Source organism: Osmerus mordax, chromosome 5 (genome assembly GCF_038355195.1).
Source record: "Osmerus mordax isolate fOsmMor3 chromosome 5, fOsmMor3.pri, whole genome shotgun sequence".
In the NCBI taxonomy this organism is placed as follows: domain Eukaryota; kingdom Metazoa; phylum Chordata; class Actinopteri; order Osmeriformes; family Osmeridae; genus Osmerus; species Osmerus mordax.
This window is the reverse complement of record NC_090054.1, coordinates 847,877-867,375: the sequence shown is the minus strand read 5'-3', so window position 1 is coordinate 867,375 and position 19,499 is coordinate 847,877. Positions and strand designations below refer to the sequence as shown.

At 43.7% G+C, this 19,499-nt stretch overlaps 1 protein-coding gene across 2 annotated transcripts; it reads right to left on the bottom strand.

Annotated features, from left to right (window-relative positions):
* Positions 1-26: 26 nt before the first annotated feature.
* LOC136942909 (stonin-1) lies at positions 27-18,106 on the bottom strand. 2 transcript variants are annotated; one of them, XM_067235959.1, is made up of 5 exons: positions 17,980-18,106; positions 4,849-5,047; positions 1,694-3,611; positions 1,086-1,288; positions 27-924 (listed from the first exon to the last, which is right to left on the bottom strand). In XM_067235959.1, exons 3-5 carry the CDS (start codon positions 3,537-3,539, stop codon positions 859-861), a joined length of 2,115 nt encoding a protein of 704 aa, XP_067092060.1. In that variant the 5' UTR covers positions 3,540-3,611; positions 4,849-5,047; positions 17,980-18,106; the 3' UTR covers positions 27-858. The 2 variants fall into 2 exon arrangements, with proteins under 2 accessions (XP_067092060.1, XP_067092059.1); XM_067235958.1 differs by having other exon boundaries at positions 4,849-5,065; positions 17,980-18,097.
* Between the last annotated feature and the right edge of the window lie 1,393 nt (positions 18,107-19,499).

Below are 19,499 nucleotides of genomic sequence, written 5' to 3'. Positions count from 1 at the left end.
CACAAGGAAAATATACTCACATAAAGTTTTACTCAGGTCTTTTCTTTTTACTGAAGCCATACATGGATGCTTAAATATTTCATACAGTCCCAAGAGCCCAAAAGCAAAATAATTAATTTACAGTTTAGTAAAGCTATTTATCTATCTATATATTCATAAAATATTGCTACGTGTGCAAAAAACCTCCATGGTCAGCTATTCAACAGTTGCTTGTAGGGAATCGTGTAAAATGTTTAACGTTTCGTTTTAAGATGAAAACCCCCATTTTAATGCTAATGCAAGTCAAGAGCCCTCCTGTCATTTACATTTATGCATTTAGCAGACGCTTTTATCCAAAGCGACTTCCAAGAGATAGCATTTACCATGAATCATATTATGAGAGAAATGTAAAGTGCATTGCATTGGTATGGGGTAGGATTAAGTTAATAAAATACCAGGCCTAGGCTTATTAATGAATGTCTTCAACACCATATTAGCATTGGCGTAGCAACGGGGGAGGGTGGGCAGACAAGGGGGGAGGGTGGGCAGGAAGCCCCCCAACTCACACACACATTGATTGACAAACATTTTCTAAATACCCCCATTCAGCAGTAGAATACACTTTGCATGGTATAAACACTGTTGATACATGTGCCTCCCAGAATAACTAATCTGCTTCCCTGTGATGCTCACAACTCATGAGGCTTTTCTGAGTTACGGGGAAGTCTGTCAACTTGGAGACACATCGTATTGTTAGTATCCTCAGATGCTGGGCTGTGTTAAAAGGATGAACTATGACATCTATAAACTGTTATTGCTCTCCTGTAGGCCTTTGTCCCTTTTAAATACATCCATCCTTCTGTAAGGCCCTCCTGACGCTCACTGTGTCCTGCAGCCTGATGGCTTCTGAGACTCCATCTCTATCCACTTCTTCTCAATCTCCACCTGGAACCATACAAACATTATATCATATTCAGAACATTTAGCTAGTTTATATAAATTGTAAATATACGCCTACTGTATTATACATTGTTTTAATGTCATTTTGATCTGTATCAGTCATTACTATCAGTTGATATTGATAGTGTTCCTAAGAGAATTTCTACCTGACAGTGACAGTGAGTCCTACTGATCAGGTGTTTGTGGGGCTGGATGTCACTCTCGATGCCCAGCGAGCGCACCCTGGTCTGGGATGCCAGGGCCCCGGCCGCCTGGTACTCTATGGAGGCGTAGGGGTACCAATCTCTGGGCACGTCCTGGTCCGAGCCCAGCTCCAGCCGGCAGGAAAGGGAGTGTGGGTGCTCCACCGCTGAGGGGTACAGCTGCAGTTAGCCCAGCGTGCCACTAGAGGGAGCCGCAACCTACGCACTTGATTTCCTGCTGAACTTTCTATATGATCCATTAATGTCGTTTTGTAAATGATATAGGACAGCATAGTGTGGTTTTGGACAGGGGGTCATATGACCTTAGTGGCAGAGCATCTGTTGTCTTTGTTTTGTCTCTGTTTGGAATGCTAAATACACATACAATACTAATAAATGTAATTAATACATATATACTTTAATAATAAAATATAGTATTCATACCTCCAACTCTATAGACTCGTAATACAAAATGATAATATATGGGGGGGAAGGGTATAACTTAGTGGAAGAGCAGAGGACTCAAATTAATGCAGACATAATATCCATCAGTTAGTGTGCCGGAGTCTTACCCATGTTCTTAACAGGCAGCCTGTCGATCCTCCAGACGATGGCCGAGTAGACGTTCTCGTACTTTACCGTGCCAACCGTCACCTGAATGACCGTCTGAGAGTCTGCGGTGCTCACTGAGCCCAGACAGGCGTTCCGGTTCATACGGGCCTTCAGGGACTTCTGTCTCAGCAGCGCCACCGTTCGTGACACCTTGACCCACTCTGGTGGCACTGGCACACGCACCTGGACGTCCTCGCAAAACGGAGGCCCGTCGGCCGGCCAGGAGGATGCCATGTTGAGGAAGGCCTGCAGCTCCACATAGGCTCCCTGCACGGTGACCGACGCCTTGATGGAGAAGGGCATGTCGGCTCCGGCCGGGGACAGGGTCCGGTACCGCAGCAGCTCCACCCTGCAGCCGTCCGGAGGACAGAACTTCAGCAGCCGTGTCCTCTGGAACTCCTGCTCACTGACACACCGGTGCAGGTGCCACTCGGATATCTCCATCCAGGCGTCCTCTGCCTCCTCAGGGCCGTAGCTGGCGTCGCAGCGCAGCAGACCATGGTCGTTCAGTGCCAGGAAGCAGTCGCCCGCTCCGTTCAGGAAGGCCAGGCAGTGGACGTGAGTGTAGGCGGCTCGGTCCACCAGCACCCCGTCCTTGTCCAGCTGCAGCCAGACGTGGTCGGTGATGTGCAGGGAGAGCTCCTGCTCCTCGTGGTGGCGTCGCTGCAGCGGCGGCGGCAACCGGAGCAGCTCCTCCTCCATGGCAGCCAGGAGGTCCTCCATGTCAGCGTGGTCTGTGGTGCCGAACTTCAACAGCTGCTCGGCCTCGGTCTCATGGCTCAGCTCCAGCTTGGGGTGGTAGCGCTTCTTCTCAGAGTAGGACACCTGCTCCACCTTCACTGTGAGGATCTTGCGGGGCTCCCCATAACTTTCCAGCTTCAACTTTGACAGGTGGCAGTGGGGGAGCAGCTGGAACTCCTTGAAGGGCTTCTCCAGGCCTTTCTCGTAGTACATCTGCAGGACGCCACCAGGGAGAAGCCTGAGGTAGATGGGGCCCCACTGTCGGGATGACATGCGGTTCTTCTTCTCTGGTATCCGCAGCATCAGGGACCAGCCGTCCCGCCTCTGACTGCGGAACAGGCCCCGAGGGATGAAGGGAGACGGACCCTTGCGGCCCTCCTCTTCCTCTCTGCACCCGGACCTGCAGACCTCTCCTCGCACCACTCCGTGATCCTCCTCTGCTCGTAGGCCCTCCAGCTTATGGCAGATGTAGGAGTAGGAGTTCTGCAGCAAGTCTCTCTGGGGTTCCTGGCCGTCCTTGGTCCTGATGAAGAAGCGCGGAAGGCTTGAGCCAGACTCGGAATCTGAGGAAGAGCTTCCGGAGTCAACGCAGGTCCCTGCGCCCCCCCAGAACGGGTTGAAGTGTCCAGGCTCACCCTGGAAGACGGGGAAGGGACGGAGGCCCTCTGAAGGCTCTGGCAAGGCTGGGGGGGAGGAGACATCAGGGCCTGGGGAGGGGGCCGTGGCCGTGGAGGAGCTGGAGAAGCTACGGAAGAAGTCGTTCTGTTCCCAGGGGCCGCTCAGGGTGGAGGCGGGTCCACTGAGCGGCGTGCTGAGTGGTGTGCTGAGCGGTGTGTTGCAGGGCACGCAGGCACCCCCCTCCAGGCTGCAGAACCCAGCAGGAGACTCCAGAGGGGGGAAGCTCCAAGAGGAGTCTCCCATGGGCGGGAGGACCAGCTTCAGACCGTTCGGACGGGGAACCGAGTCCTTTCTTGACCCTGGCGACTGCAAGGGCTTCTGGGGGAACGGGGGAGGTGACCCGTCATCCTCAAATGTCACCCAGTTAGAGCTCTTCATTGAACACATGCCGAGGGCTGTCTGGTGAGCAGGGACGAGTCAGCAATTATTTTTTCTTTATCACTCACCGCCTTCTTCTTCCTTGTTGTGGAGAAAACAAATTGGCATCTGTTTAAACTGTTAAAATGTTTTCACTGTGAATAACACCAGAACAGGCAGGAGAGAAAAGAGATCCTGTTCTTCAGAGTCTCTCCTGTCCCCACCCCTTATTTACCTCTCATCCAGAGGAGGATAAATTGAGGCCCAATCCCAATGTCCACCCTAAACTCTAAGCCCTGAACCCCTCACAGACTTACTTGACGTAACATGATAAGTGGGAGTCAGATGGCTGAGTGGTGAGGGAATCGGGCTAATACTCAGAAGGTTGCTGGTTTGATTCCCGGCCATGCAAAATGACATTGTGTCCTTGGGCAAGGCACTTCACCCTACTTGCCTCTGTGGGAATGTCCCTGTACTTACTGTAAGTCGCTCTGGATAAGAGCTCAAAATTGGAATGGGACAGCACTTGGCATTATCTGTAAAATAGTAATGTTGCTGGATAAAATCTGATGAAAGCATACTTGGAATGTATCATCAAAGTACAAACTACATACAGTCCTGGCTAAATTAACCATCAGTGAGCTTTGTATTTAAATGTACGTGTTATAACTTTTATTTCTAACCATGTTTAGGTCAGGGTTGTTTGCTCCTTTCAGGCTTGTTTGTTTACTATTCTTCTTCTTTCTTGTCTTACTAGTGCATAGTGCCCATGATGCAGTCATCTCTGAAGTACTGGTTCAACCTCCACATGTATTCTTGTCAAATCGCCAATGCTGTGGTAGCCTACATCCATGCAAATGATTATGTAGCCTTTATTTGTCTGCTGTTTCCTGGCATATACTACTACAGTGGTGCCATCAAGTAAATTCCTTGTTGTGTAAACTACTTGGAGATTAAACTGTATTCTGATTCTGATTGCAGTGGGACAGCCCTAAGCCCTCACAGACTTAACGACAATGCACCTCAAAGTCTGTGAGGGTGGACATTGGGATTGGGCCATAGACTGTACTGACTGCAGCTTGGAGAGGTTATGGCAGCAACTGTTATGATTGGTAGAGGACAACAGGTGTGTGTGTGATTGGTAGAGATGAGTAGAGCTGCTCTGATTGGTAGAGAGGAATAGAGCCAGAAGGGTTAATGACCTCTCATTACGCGGTATGCAGAGCCATGTTCCCAAACATGACGTGTATCATTTGCAACACCTTGTTTGTGAATGGGTAGAGTAAGGGGATGGTTTGAATGTCATTTCTTTTAAGGCTTTTCATTAACCATAACTCACCACAAAGCAGTCTAAAGAACTCCAGTATTCCAGTAGGTGAGATGAGAGATGGCAACACTATTGTTTGTGTGTACCCGGATGTTACAGGGAATCCTCTTGGCTTCTACTAGGGATGAGTCCAGCAGCAGATAACCAGCTCTTTCCTGCACACGTCCGTGTGAACCGACCGGGCTGAGAACAGCTGCTGCTGCAGGAAGCTCTGGAATATTCAGGACAGCTGGTGAAATGTGGAACACTTTTCCATTATTGTGTGCAAGAGGAAGAGGATTCTAGCGCATAATTCTACATTCATGGGTCCAGTCATCCGTGAAATATAAATGTGCAAATTTGCAACGTTTGTGGGAACCTCATTTCTATACTGTTTCCCATGGATCAATATTTGGCTAAATATCCCGCTAATTTGTGGCTCAGGATAATGAGAGAAGACATCAGGGAACTGTTAATAAATGCAGGCTGTATTATGGGTTGCTTGTTGCCGAGCTGTGGAAACGTAGCCCTAGGCTGTGATGTAATCCAGTGCTACACCCACCTGATGATTAGCTGCCATGCTGTAATCGTCTGACTAGCCAACTAGCCACAAATTCCTCTGCAAGTCAGTCAGGTAGCCCTAACTCCAGTTCCCTATCCCCAAACTCAGCCACAGCCTTGACCCTAGTCCCAGCCCTCACATTGCCTGCGATTATGTCAGTGACACACAGAGATTTCTGAAATTATAGATTGATAGTGCAGTGCCCGTGATGCAGCTGGTGATAACAATTCTCCTCAAAGGCTTTGGTACCTATATTTCTCAGATCACAATTTAAATTGTCATCTCTGAAGTACTTGTTCAACATCATCTGTTCTGGTCACTTATGCATATCAGAAAAGCAATTTATCATTATTTTAAACAAATTGCCAATGCTCTAGTACATTCATGCAAATGACTATGCAGCCTTCGTTTGTCTGCTGTTTCCTATGTTATAAATTGCCTATATCATGTTGATCAAAATTTACTATATTGGTTCTCTGTTAAATTGTCTTACCACCACAAACATATAAACATTTAGTTAATAACAGAAGTCATTACATTCACAATGGTTGAGTCAATTGTCATAATTGTAGGCATAATTCACCAAACAGCGCTTGCATGTACAGCTCTGCTGGGGTGTTTTCTATGTTAACATTAACGTTTGTATTTTTTCATTTGTGCTATGCAGTGCTGTAAAATAGTCTTGTATTTTCTGTATTGCCTTTGCATAAATAAGACATGACAAATGACCGGGGAGACTAAATTCCTACGAACATTGTCCCTGTCGTATGCCTGTATTTAGGATCGCTATAACCATGCCTCAAGAAAACGACCAATGAGGCTAAAGTGGAAGGAAGAGTGCCCATGTCCGTGAAGCAGCTGGTGATTATAATGTGGCAGCACATTTGTAATGTGCAAGCAGTTTTGACATCATTAAACACATAAATGTACGTTGTGGTAAGTTTTTCCTTCTGTACAACCCTGCTTCTCTCAAACTTGACTTCAAAATGCGTATACTCATCCTGATGTTGTGATTGGTTGACAACATATCAACTATCATGTCGTATGTATGCCCTGCATCAAAATAACTCTTCAAAATAGCGAAAGTATCTTTAGGAGTACTCATGTTTTCAAAATAGGCGCTTTTCCGTGTTTTTCACCTCTCCTTCCTGTTAAAAGACAGACAGTCCGTCTGTCCAATCAGGAGGGTCTGTCCTCTGCTAGATAGACCCTACCTTTTCCGGTAGAAGTTAATGTCGTTAGGTGTGTTCGACTTCATGCAGCACCGGTGGCGCCGACAGCCGGCCTTGAAGTTGAGAATACCATTGGCTGCTTCAAGTCAGCCGGGCTGCAGGCGACGCCGGCGCTGCATGAAGTCGAACGCACCTATTGTGCTTTATGATTTGTTGAAATGTTTTCCTATTTGCCGTTGTGTTTTCCTATTTGCCGTTGTGTTTTATGATGCCGTTGTGTTTTATGATTTGCTGTTGTGATTTGCACTTCAGTACGGTGGCCCTGAAGTGCAAATCACAACCACTAACATGACTGCATCCCCAAAATGAAAACACTCCCCCCAAATAGGATGACTTTCTCACCTCCCCCCAATACAAAGACACGCTCCCCCAAATGGGAAATGACATTACATTAACTCAAAAACACATTACATTAACTCAAAACGGAAAGGGTTGGTACTACACTTCGTTGCTGAATGGATGAAGAGGTGGGCGGCATTTTCCGAAGTGCATCCATTAACTAGAGAGGATACCATTTCTGGGGAAATTGTAGGGTGTGCTTGCTTGCGTCGGTTGCAGATGGGTCCATTTATTAAACAAGCTGAACCCCCTTTGAAACCAGTGGCGGAACTAGAGTTTTATACATGGGGTGGCCAAGGCTACTTCAGGGGGTCCAGATTCTTGGGTCACTGTTTTCATTAATATATACAGTGTAATCTGGGTCTATAAGTGCTGGAACATCCAAAATATTTTTGGGAAAAAAAGCTCAAGCACCAGGGACTTATAATAGCATTTCTGTGTTACAGAAATAACACAGTGCATAGTTTATTTACAAAACAAAGTGAATTTACACACCCAAAAAAATGCAATTTGACTTGACAGGTAGCAGAAATCAAGCAGAAATGGACTTGAAAAATATAAATAACTTGGTGCCCAAAAACATTACAAATTTACAGTATAATATTTATGTTCATATCTGTTATGTTAGACCCAGATTACACTGTATATATGAATGAAAACAGTGACCCAAGACTCTGGACCCCCTGAAGTAGCCTTGGCCACCCCATGTATAAAACTCTAGTTCCGCCACTGGTTTCAAAGGGGGTTCAGCTTGTTTATTAAATGGACCCATCTATTTTAGATATAGTATAAGTTTAGCTAACTTGCAAATCCCCTTAACTAATAGCAAAGAAAAGTTTGGGAATTGGCCAAAACAAGACCACATTAAATCTGTGTGATAAGAAACCCTTTGGATCAGTGGTGTAGTGGTAAAATTAGGTGGGTAAACTATGAATTGTATTCTTTATTTATTTTACGTTTCATTAGGCCTATTTAGATGGAACCAGTAAGGTTGACTTGTACCTGCATCATCGTATTTGAAAACACGTTATTAGGCTAGCCGCTAGCGTTTGTCCCTGTCTTAATGCGATGTTGTGCGAACCAAAACAACGTTTACAAACGTGAATTGATCTTACTCTATACTTGAGGCCTTTTGCGGGCATCTGTGGGAGTGGGAGCACTCAATGGTCTCTTCAAAAATCTCCTGATATCCATGGCTAATATATCCATTCCGAACAGGTAGACTAATCCACAACGTGTATGTGTTTAGATAGTAGGCTACTTCGTGGATCCTGATTGGATTTGCCGCCGCAGCCGCAACGCATTGATTGGAGGGTCACAGACCATATACAGCGCAGTTGAAATGATTCAGACTACAGCGTTTATATGTTCAACAATATGAAATTTAGTTTTTGCCGTTTTAAAATGAGACCAAATTTATTTCGGATTATTCCAACGGCAGAATACGAGGCGCAGGGAACTTAGATGTTCGTAAACGCACATAAACGCTATTTAGTGGTGGATAAACGCCATTTCCACAATTTAGAGGTGGATAAACGCTATCTCCCAATTTCGGGAGGTGAGTAAACGGCATTTACGTGCGTTTAGCCCCCACTACATCCCTGCTTTGGATGTATAATTTTAGAATGTCAGTGTACAAGCTAGTACACAGTGCAGGTATTATTTATTATACCTACTAGCTAACACAGATGTAAACACAATGTTAGGCTAAATTGGGAACCGATCTCTCGTCTTTTTGATTACCGTATTTTTCGGAAAATAAGCCGCATCGTGTTCGTGTATAAGGCGCACCCCCCCAGAATGAGCACTTTGTGTTTGTAAATCGGAGTATAAACCGCACTGGAATATAAAACGCACTTTGAAAGCAAACAACGTTACAATTGCGCCGGTTAACGTTGAGCGGACCCCTACTCATGATTGATTACTTGGCATCTAACTAGACAACATTCCCAATCAGGGTGAACACTCAAATGATCTAAAGACCATAGCATTGCACATTTCAAAACAAAATGAACACAACTATAGAACTCCAAACAATGCTTATTTAACTAAGCTAATGCCCTAAAGTCCTTTTCCTCACATACAAAGCTCTACACGGACAAGGACCTAGCTACATTGCTAACTCCCTTATAAACTACACACCAGCTAGAACACTGCGATCATCAAATGCAGGCCTATTAGAGGTCACCAGAAGCAGTCATAAGAAGATTGGTGATTCGGCCTTTGTCAATTACGCCACAAAACTATGGAACAAATTACCCATAAATATTAGGGAAGCAAATACGCTAGATATTTTTAAAAGACAGCTTAAAACCTACCTTTTTACCGAAGCATTTAAGTAATTTTATCTCAGAAGGGTTTTACTACTTTTATCAGTTATATTATTATTTTTATAATTTGCTATTTTAATTATTACTTTTACCACTTATATTATCGTTTTTATTGAAAGCACCTTGAGCTACAATTCTTGTATGAAATGTGCTATATAAATAAAGTCTTACTTACTTACTTAACTTAAAAGGTTTTCAGCTTGCCGCAGGGCATTCTGGGTACCAAGAGCAATGCACGAGTATAGGCGATCTACAGCATTGTGTAACACACTTCGGTTGTGGATAGTGTGTCCAGAAATAAAGCCAAGTCACTCAATTAGTGGCAGAATCCATTATTATGTCTACAAAATTATTTTAGATATAGTATAAGTTTAGCTAACTTGCAAATCCTGAGGATAGCCTTTCTATGTGACAACAGACAAGGGTGTTTTGTCCCTCGGGAGTTGCCGTAGGCTTGATGCTGAACGCATTTGTGAAACCAGTGAGGGCTGTTCGAATAGCGATGTCAAGAAGAGCAGTGGTAAAATACAAGTTATGAAAAGAGACCGCGTCCGTGTCTTATTGTCCACACGATCATATACAATTAGATCTAAAACAAACTTACAAAGACCTCGGTTACACTACCAAAGTTGAATTAGTAATGTTGTTAGCGATGCTAGCGTTATTTTGCTAGAGCTACTAGTCTATAACATTTCACTGGGTCTTGCAGCTGTTTGATTAACTGAAATTATTATGAAATGTTATGTTCTACTAGCCATTTGCCTACTTTAGGAAGTCACTGTATTTCCAAGCCCTGATAGTGTAGCCTACTGACTTTCTCAGTTTGTTATTGGACAACTTACACAGCTACTGCTATTCTTAAAATATTTTCAGGAAACCTAAACCCAATGCAAACCTTAAAACTTACTTCAAATATTATGCCTTTTTCAATCGCGAAAAGAGCTTGTGGAGCTGTGGAAATATTCTATATTCTGCTGTCTGTTCTTCTTATTCTTCTGTATCTCGCAACAAACGTCTCTCTTCGATTTGAATAATGCACCGCAAAGAAGGTCAAATAAGATGTCAATCAGCATCAAATTTCCAGTAGCGAATTAGATTTTGGGGTGGCACCCGGGGTGGCCAATCAGATGTCAGGGGTGTCCAGTGCCACCCCGGACACCCCTCTGGCTCCGCTACTGTTTGAAACAAGCTATTCTAACCACGTTTTCACCGGCAGTATTTTTGAGATGGAATCGCGATTCAAACAGTGCTAGTACCATCTGCTGAATGAAAATATGCCCCCAAACACGTAAATAAGCTTGATATTTATTTAGGGGGAATGGCTGATTCAAAAAAGTTTTGCTGGAAGCGATCATTGTCGGTTACAAAGCCAAAAGCGACTTTTTGGTCTCAGTCTAGAGCCCTGCCTGGAGAAGCTGAATTGTGCTACGAGCAAGCTACTGTAGCCTAGCTGCTGTTGCCAGCCAAACTACATTGAGGGGATTGTTTGAATGCGACGGAAATTACAAACTTTCTTTTGACATAAAGTTTAGGCTGTGGCATTGAAGACAACGACGCACCACACAAGTTTGAGTTTAAATACATTCTTTAATGTGACATTACTTACTGTACATGCAAGTCTTAAAATGCTTAAATGTATAATGCTCTTATGGTTCTTCCCTTTGGCACTTATTTTGGTTGTTCACAATATGCTTCATGTTTTGGCTACCTGCAATGTTTTTGGGGCTATCTTGTTGTTATTGTCAGTGACCTATGCACTTTGTAAAGCTCTCTCTTGGAAGTCGCTTTGGATAAAAGCGTCTGCTAAATTAATACATGTAAATAATGCTGCTAGTACACCACGGCACGATACCATACATGCTGTTCAACAGTCTCTATGCACGTCGTATCTAATGCGTCCTTACTAACGTGTGCCGACGTTGTGACGTAGGCTAGCACTGAGTACCCTTCCTTGACATTAAGCACTTTTTTTGCCACAAAAACGTAATTTAAACTTAAACCATGCAACGGAACGTAAATAAAAATACAAGCAACTCAGTGACATAAACTGCACTGACAAACTGTGCAGCTCAGTCATCTCAAGATGGCTGAGAGTAGATCGAAGAGATCAGTTTATGGAAATGTGAAAATTAACCAAACAACGTCAATCTTGGAACTGCACTCCATTGGATTTTAAAATGGGCACGTGCGAAAAATGAACTTTCCAGTGTGCCCAGTTCTACAATCCCATTTACACAAGATACACAGGCAGATCGACAGACAGACACACACACACACATAGATTCCTGGCATTATTAGAGAGATGCACACAGCTGAGCCAGCTATTCTCAGAGAGGACAGAGGCTGAAAGAGGCTAGCCTCTAATGAGAGGTTCTGAGACGCACCTTTTCCACTCTACTCTGCTACTCAATTCTGTTGCTGAGGTGTGACTGGCTGGATGCCTGACTGGCTGGATGTGTGACTGGCTGGATGCCTGACTGGCTGGATGCCTGACTGGCTGGATGCCTGACTGGCTGGATGCCTGACTGGCTGGATGCCTGACCGGCTGGATGCCTGACCGGCTGGATGCCTGACCGGCTGGATGCCTGACCGGCTGGATGCCTGACCGGCTGGATGCCTGACTGGCTGGATACCTGACGGGCTGGATGCCTGGTCGGCTGGATGCCTGGCCGGCTGGATGCCTGACCGGCTGGATGCGAGACTGGCTGGATGCCTGACTGGCTGGAGGCCTGACTGGCTGGAGGTCTGACTGGCTGGAGGTCTGACTGGCTGGTTAGGGTTAGGTTTGTGTTAGGTTAGGGTTACCCTAGATCCTCCCAGACGCCTGCAGCTACTCACCCAACCCAGGCTACCCTAGAGAAGGAAAATCCCCTGTCAGCCTCCACTCCAGCCTCTGTTAGCCTCTACCCCTGCCTCCACTCCAGCCTCTACCCCAGCTTCCACTCCAGCCTCTGTTAGCCTCTACCTCAGCCTCCACCCGAGGAAGAACAAGGCAGAGTTGAGAAATGTCAAAGTCAATTACATACAATGACAGTGTCATCTTGACAATGATAAGCTAGAGAATGAGAAGTTGCCTCCACCAAGACCAGAGCAGACATTCCACACAGTCCACTGAGACTGCAGCATTCACACAGGAAATACCAAGCTGCTCACACACACACACACAACAAACATGGAGTCTTCTTTGCTCTCTCACACACACACACACACAACCAATATAGTCTCCATTGCTTGCTCTCTCTCTCACACACACACACACACACAGTCTTCATTGCACTCTCTCTCTCACACATGCACAGTCTTTATTGCTCTCTCACACACACATACACATGGAGTCTCCATTGCTCACACACACACAAAAAAACTTGGCCTCTTCACTGCTCACACAAACAACATGGCTTCTCTGTGAAGCGACACATCAGAATACCTCCTTCCTGCTCAGCTGACGGATGAGCAGAGTTGAAGTTACTTTACACTGTACCTGGTGAACACTTTACACTGTACCTGGTGAACACTTTACACTGTACCTGGTAAACACTTTACACTGTACCTGGTGAACACTTTACACTGTACCTGGTGAACACTTTACACTGTACCTGGTAAACACTTTACACTGTACCTGGAGAACACTTTACACTGTACCTGGTAAACACTTTACACTGTACCTGGTGAACACTTTACACTGTACCTGGTAAACACTTTACACTGTACCTGGTGAACACTTTACACTGTACCTGGTAAACACTTTACACTGTACCTGGTGAACACTTTACACTTTACCTGGTGAACACTTTACACTGTACCTGGTAAACACTTTACACTGTACCTGGTAAACACTTTACACTGTACCTGGTGAACACTACACTGTACCTGGTAAACACAGACTGTTCCTTGAGTCTGAAACGGTAGAACTCTGCATTTCTGATCCCTGATCGTCTGCTGTACTTTCTATGTGCACTGTCGCTTTAGAACAAATAATATGCTAAATGAATAAAATATAACCAACCTTAAACAAATGTCAACCATGTCATCTTATTTATGATGGAACAGGCAGACATATTTAGAAGACAACAAAGGCAGAAGTGGATAGAATTAATCACCCTCACATGTTTGGAGAAGATATTTTTGTTTTCCAACTCCCATGATCCAAATGATAATCTTGTAAAGTAGACGATAGGTTACCATAGCTGACCAATAGCATGGGCGAGGATCCCATAACTGACCATAGGACAACAAGACAGAATAAGAGTCAAATCCAATTGAAAATAATTACATGGAGCACCATATTCAGTTCTAAACACCGCACAAAGACACAGTTACTGACAGACAGTCAGTCAAATGCTTGGATAGGAGAGCAGAGAGGCTTGTCTCCCCCTGCCAGCTGGTTAAACAGCTCACTTAGACCTCATACTGTTTATTAAACCTATTTTATCTCAATTTCTGTTTCTGTCAGCTACATACATTCTTGAAGTACCTTCAGGATCAATACAGTTCATTTTGGATATCCATCAGGGTCAATAAAGTGATTTTTTTATTTCTTTCAGGATCAATAAAGGTAATTAAATTAATATTTGATATGGATTCCACCATCATCCTGCTCTGAGTATTCCTATACATCTCCTCTGCCGTTTCCTAGGTTTGTTATTTTACAGGTAATTTACAGCCTTTCTCTCTTTAGTGGCATCATATACATCTAATCTGTCTGTGAGGCCTGCTCTCCTGACCTCCTCCCTGAGCTGGCCCAACCCTGCCGCTGAATGTGGACATAGCAATACCGCTGGTTACTGTGGATCAGGGAGGTGCTGACACGTGAACCTCAGTCCCCTGATGTGGGAGCAGAGCAGGGCATGCTGGGAAGGGTCTGGCTCCAGCTTCACTCCTCCTCAGATGTAAACACGCTGTTCCTGTGAACACCCCAGTGCGATACGGATCTGCTTTTGTTCTGATGCTCAACCCTGGGGCCTCCTGACCAAGATCATCAACATTTGATCAGGGACAAATCAATTGCAATTAATTATGTTTATTTGTTGTTGTTAATTTGTATAATTTAGTTTGTTAGTTTAATTCAGTAGTATAGTTGTATCTATCTTAATTCCAGGAATGTGTTTGTGGGCATGTGCACCTCAGTTTCTAAGGATTATCTGGAGCCGAGTGCACCAGCTGGGCGTACGCCTGGGTGTAACGCTACGTCCGACGTAGAACTGAAAGTTAAGACTAACTTAAAGTTACGACTAGTGAACCAGTTAGACTTAAGCCCTTTATGTGCTGCACCTGGGTGTACATTTTACGCCTACAGAAGCACCGGGCACTCTGCAAAGAATGTCGCAGATGTCCTCTTTATAATCCAACGGAGTGCTGTGCCGTGATTGAAGTTGTTCGAATCAGCATTTTGACATTTTAAAAGCAAATTCCGTCTTTCCCGTGCATCATCCCAGCCCCTACATTCCGGTCCTCTGGTCATCCCTTGCCCCATGCGCAGCACTAGGAGGCTGTATCTGAGGCTGTATCTGAGGCTGTATGGTAACTTCAGGGAATTTTGTTTTGTTAATGAACTAATGCGATTAACTAATTAATTTAAACTAAGAGTTTAACGCACAGGAGTTTGTAGAAAGGGAAATAGGGAAATTCGGTTTCGTTATTAAGAATCTAATTCACTTTTACAACCGATAATCAGCTGCTTTCAAAGGGGCTGGCTAGTGAACAGAACAACAATATCAAGTGGATACACTTTCAAAATAAATCTGTGAATTTTGAATTTTAACATTGTTTCTGGTGTCAAAACTGCCTGTTCAAATGTACATGCAAGCTCTGCATGGTGAATTAGGCCTACAATTATGACAACTGGCTCAACCATTGTGCATGTAATGACTTCTGTTATGAACTAAATGCTTAGATGTTTGTGGTGGTAAGACAATTTAACAGAGAACCAATATAGTAAATTTGGATCAACACAACATCAATTTATAACTAAGGAAACATAAATTCAATTCAATATATTCAGACAAATACATCAGCATTTGCATTTGCATGAATAGGCTACCACAGCATTGGCAATTTGACTAGAATAGATGATGTGAAGGTTACATTTACATTTAGTCATTTAGCAGACGCTCTTATCCAGAGCGACTTACAGTAAGTACAGGGACATACCCCCGAGGCAAGTAGGGTGAAGTGCCTTGCCCAAGGACACAACGTCATTTGGCACGGCCCGGAATCGAACTGGCAACCTTCTGATTACTAGCCCGCTTCCCTAACCGCTCAGCCACCTGACTTCAAGAGAATTTCAATTGTGATCTGAGAAATATAGGTACCAAAACCACTGAGAAGACTGTCATCACCAGCTGCATCACGGGCACTGATCTATCTATAATTCCAGACATCTGTGGGTGTCACCGACATCATCGCAGGCACTGTGCCTTCTCTATAATTCCAGGAATCTGTGTGTGTGTTCCACCAATGTTATCACAGGCACTAATAGGCACCATAGGGCTAACACACAAACACAGATTACTTGAACTATACATGTACAGCTCTGGAAAAATGTAAAGACCACTGCACCTTTTTCCTTTCATTTTAAAGGGTTGCAAAGGAAAGTTTTGAGTAAGGAACAGAAGGTTAAAATTTGCAGTGGCATTTGTACATTTTACCCTTCTGTTCCTCACTCAAAATTGTCCTTCTCAACTTTTTTTAAATGAAAGAAAACGGTGCAGTGGTCTCTATTTTTTCCACAGCTGTACATGTATAGTTTAAGTAATTTGTATTTATGTGTTTCACTGACATATTGATCTTAATCAGTGACTGCATCACGGGGAAGCTACTTTGCATTAATTAGTGTAGTTTACTTCATCGGAGAAGTCATTCTGAGACCATAGCCATTACAGATAATCTCTGGTTTATACATAGGGGAGAGTGGGGTAAGGTGTGCCAGCGGGGAAGTTGTGCCACCCCCTGTTTCTAGGGAACCATAGAAGAAAATGGTCATGGGACCACACATTTTTGAAGAGTCAGTCATTTTACTCATCCTGTAAAGAAGAGAGCCTCATTGCATGAGAGGTAAACACATTTAAGTTCAAAAAACTGTTTTTTGCCTTCCAAATTAAAATTTCTATGATCAAGGTTTTTGATTGTTGTGTCTGAACAGTTATAGACAAGTTTGAAAACATTTCACATATGTTTTAGTGCTTTGGTAAGCTACACAATGAGTCTATACAGCTAGCATGATTTTAGCTCAAAACTGCTGGATGATGCATTTTTCCAAAAACGTGGGATTGGGGTAAATTGTGCCAAAGGGCCTGGGGTAAATTGTGCCAGATCTGTGAAGAGAATTGCAGTCAATTTGGTCTTCATTTGAATTTCATTTTGTTCTGAACATGTGTTCATGTAAATTACCTTTGCATAGAATTGCTTTTTTTTTTTTCATTTGAACTCAACTTTGTTCTCATGTGTTCATGAAGCCCTAGGCCTTGTTTAAGAAAATTGACCTTTGATGTCAGACATCCCAAGTCTCCCGGAAATATGAGTCTCTGCAGGTTGGGATGTCTGTGATGTGCTCATGTGACGCAATTGGCTTGTAGAAAATCGGCCTTTGATGTTGTAAAATAACTTTAAATAAACCTTAAATTAGTGATTTTGTATTGAATCTATCTAGCTTTTATATAGCATCACAGTTTCTGAGATGAAAATATACAGTTTTACTTCAATAATCAATGGCACAATTTACCCCAATGTATTCTCTCTAAAGGCACAACTTACCGGGGACAAGTTGTGCACGCAAGATCACTTTTTTCAGAAAGCTATATTTCTTAAATACTATATTTCAGATACAAAGTGATTGTTCCCAGGGATGCACCACATCCTGAAATATATGTACATATTTTAGTTGGAAGCATTACTGTCATGGCCTCGCTTTAAAGTCACTTTAAGTAAAAACTGGCACAACTTACCCCACTCTCCCCTAATATTATACAAATATGAAATATGCCTCACTATAAACTAAAAAAACAACACATTATACACAATACGTCAAATGTTCTCTTTATCTACACTGAATGTAGTATTTTGCTTTTAACCTGCCTATTGTTCTATCCGCTGTCTACTTCATCTGTCAGTTAAGTTGCAGGCTGACATGTTTCAGGGTGAGAATAAACAGAGAAAAGTAGCCTACATATAAATGCCCACGAATTTGAATGTGGGCCTCTTTTTAAGTTAAGGAGGTATTTTCTAGAGTCACGCACAGCAACAACAAAAAACAGTTTAGATGCGGTGTTTTCAGCCAGCTCTCAAACTATTCAACCGTGATCGCTGACTCTTTCAGAAGAAAAACCTCAACAATTAAGTCTCTCCACTAAAGATAGTCATTTGCTGCTTTCGTTGTGCACAAATGGCAGAATGAACTAGAACAGTGCAGCACACGGCATTCATTCTCCAAGACCAAACAACATTCAATAATGTGAAATCGACAATATTTATTACTAAATACCAACGCTGAGTTATATACTTAAGAGAACATTTTTAAAAACGGCCATGAAACATGACGTGGATTGGTCTAATGTCAATTCTCGGACCAGCATATGAGAACTAAATGTATTTGCTAACTAATAGCTACAACTTGCTTTGTGTGGGACAGACGGAACACCATCCCGTTAAAGTTTACGCTTCGTTGGCACACAAAACCACACAAAAACAACAGTAGCCTACTTACATTTACAAGTCAGGTCATTGTGAGTTCCTTTTTGTCGAAGTTTAAATCCCTTTAAGTCGGCCGGTTTCACTCAAAATGGCAGAGCGTGAAAGCTTCGGTGTTATTCCGCCTTCCCGATGTAGTAACGGGACGGCTAGCGGTGCGACATGCAGTGTACAGAGGATGCACAGATCCCCTCCCTCCTCTCAGCGCATGACAGAGCAGCTGCCGGAGGGAGTTCGTGTTTGCAACTAAAAATCCCTAAGGAGGTGAAGTGATGAAAACCAGAAGGCAGCTTACAAAGTTTGTTTCTGTGTTGTAACGAGATGTAGCGACGTACACGTTTATCAAATCAACACTGTTTTCATTGCCTTGAGTCTACCTTCTGGGAAACGTATCTTTTCTTTCAAATATATCCGATATAAGAGGTTGTCTGACTCCGATGGTTGGGCGCTGGGGCTTGTAGACGGAGTATTGGTAGCATGGTGGCAAAGTGTCTCCAAATAGTTACGTTTTACTCAGCAGACGCTTTTATCCGAAAGGACATGGTGCATATGTAACCGGTGTGAATCGGTGAAACTCACTCGTCAGGTATGTAAGAGGTCACCCGCGTCAACGAATAGATAGCTTTTCTTTGGCGTAGCCGGTAGTGGTTGCGCTAGGCAGTCAGAGGTGGCGCGTTCGAGCCCGGGCAGGGACGCCTTCTGACGGAGCGTGGCCAGTGGCCACGTCTGTTACACCCCCGTTCCACATATAAAAAGTGCAGCAGAAAATCCAAGGATCAGAAGTGCACAGTTGTATCATTTTATGGAACACATGTCAACCACCAGTTAAACCTTACGTGTTTTAGTTGCTGCGGACGCAGTCTCGTGGATAGTGTGGGTGTGAACCTCGTCAAATCAGCTGCTTATAATATACCGTAAGGAAACTCAGTAGCTGCAGGTTCAAAAAAACCCTGTATGCTGCTTTAGATATAAGCGTAAAAGAACACTATACCTACATTAAAACATAGCCAGCGGTGTTGTCAGGAGTTTGATAATGTTCCATCAACAGTTTAAACAGCCTTGCTCAATATAGTGCATTGTACCTGTGATAAAATTGGTGTCGCACACACACACTATTCCTGGAACTATAGACAGAAGTACCGTCAGGGGGGTTCGATAATGTCGACATCGTCGACAATAAAAAATTGTCGACAAATATTTCTGTTGTCGACAAATCTTGATCTCATAGGACCTATTTTAAGTGCCTGCAATAACGTGATTTAACCAGTGCGCGCTGTAGCGCTAGACTAATGCAGCCCTCCCGTGTGAATTTATAGTACTCCAATTAGGCAATTCGGGCCATTACACCGAGAGCTTATTTTTGAAACGGTTCTTTAGTTGAGCGTGGGAAACTAAACCCATTCTAATTTGTACAAAATTACAACAAAAAAAGACTAAATGTACACACACACACACACACACAGATTTGTCATTATTTGAGAGACAATCAACCAATCACACATATTGAGCAGGGTCAGTGTTATCCTGCTTTCAGAC

Bases quoted from the DNA above. Each gene is read 5' to 3' on its own strand.
- LOC136942909 (XM_067235959.1), bottom strand. From the start codon at position 3,539: ATGTGTTCAATGAAGAGCTCTAACTGGGTGACATTTGAGGATGACGGG. The intron at 1,289-1,693 runs GTAAGACTCCGG...TGTACCCCTCAG, and splicing joins GCTGCCTGTTAAGAACATGG to CGGTGGAGCACCCACACTCC. The intron at 925-1,085 runs GTAGAAATTCTC...GTATGGTTCCAG, and splicing joins GGACTCACTGTCACTGTCAG to GTGGAGATTGAGAAGAAGTG.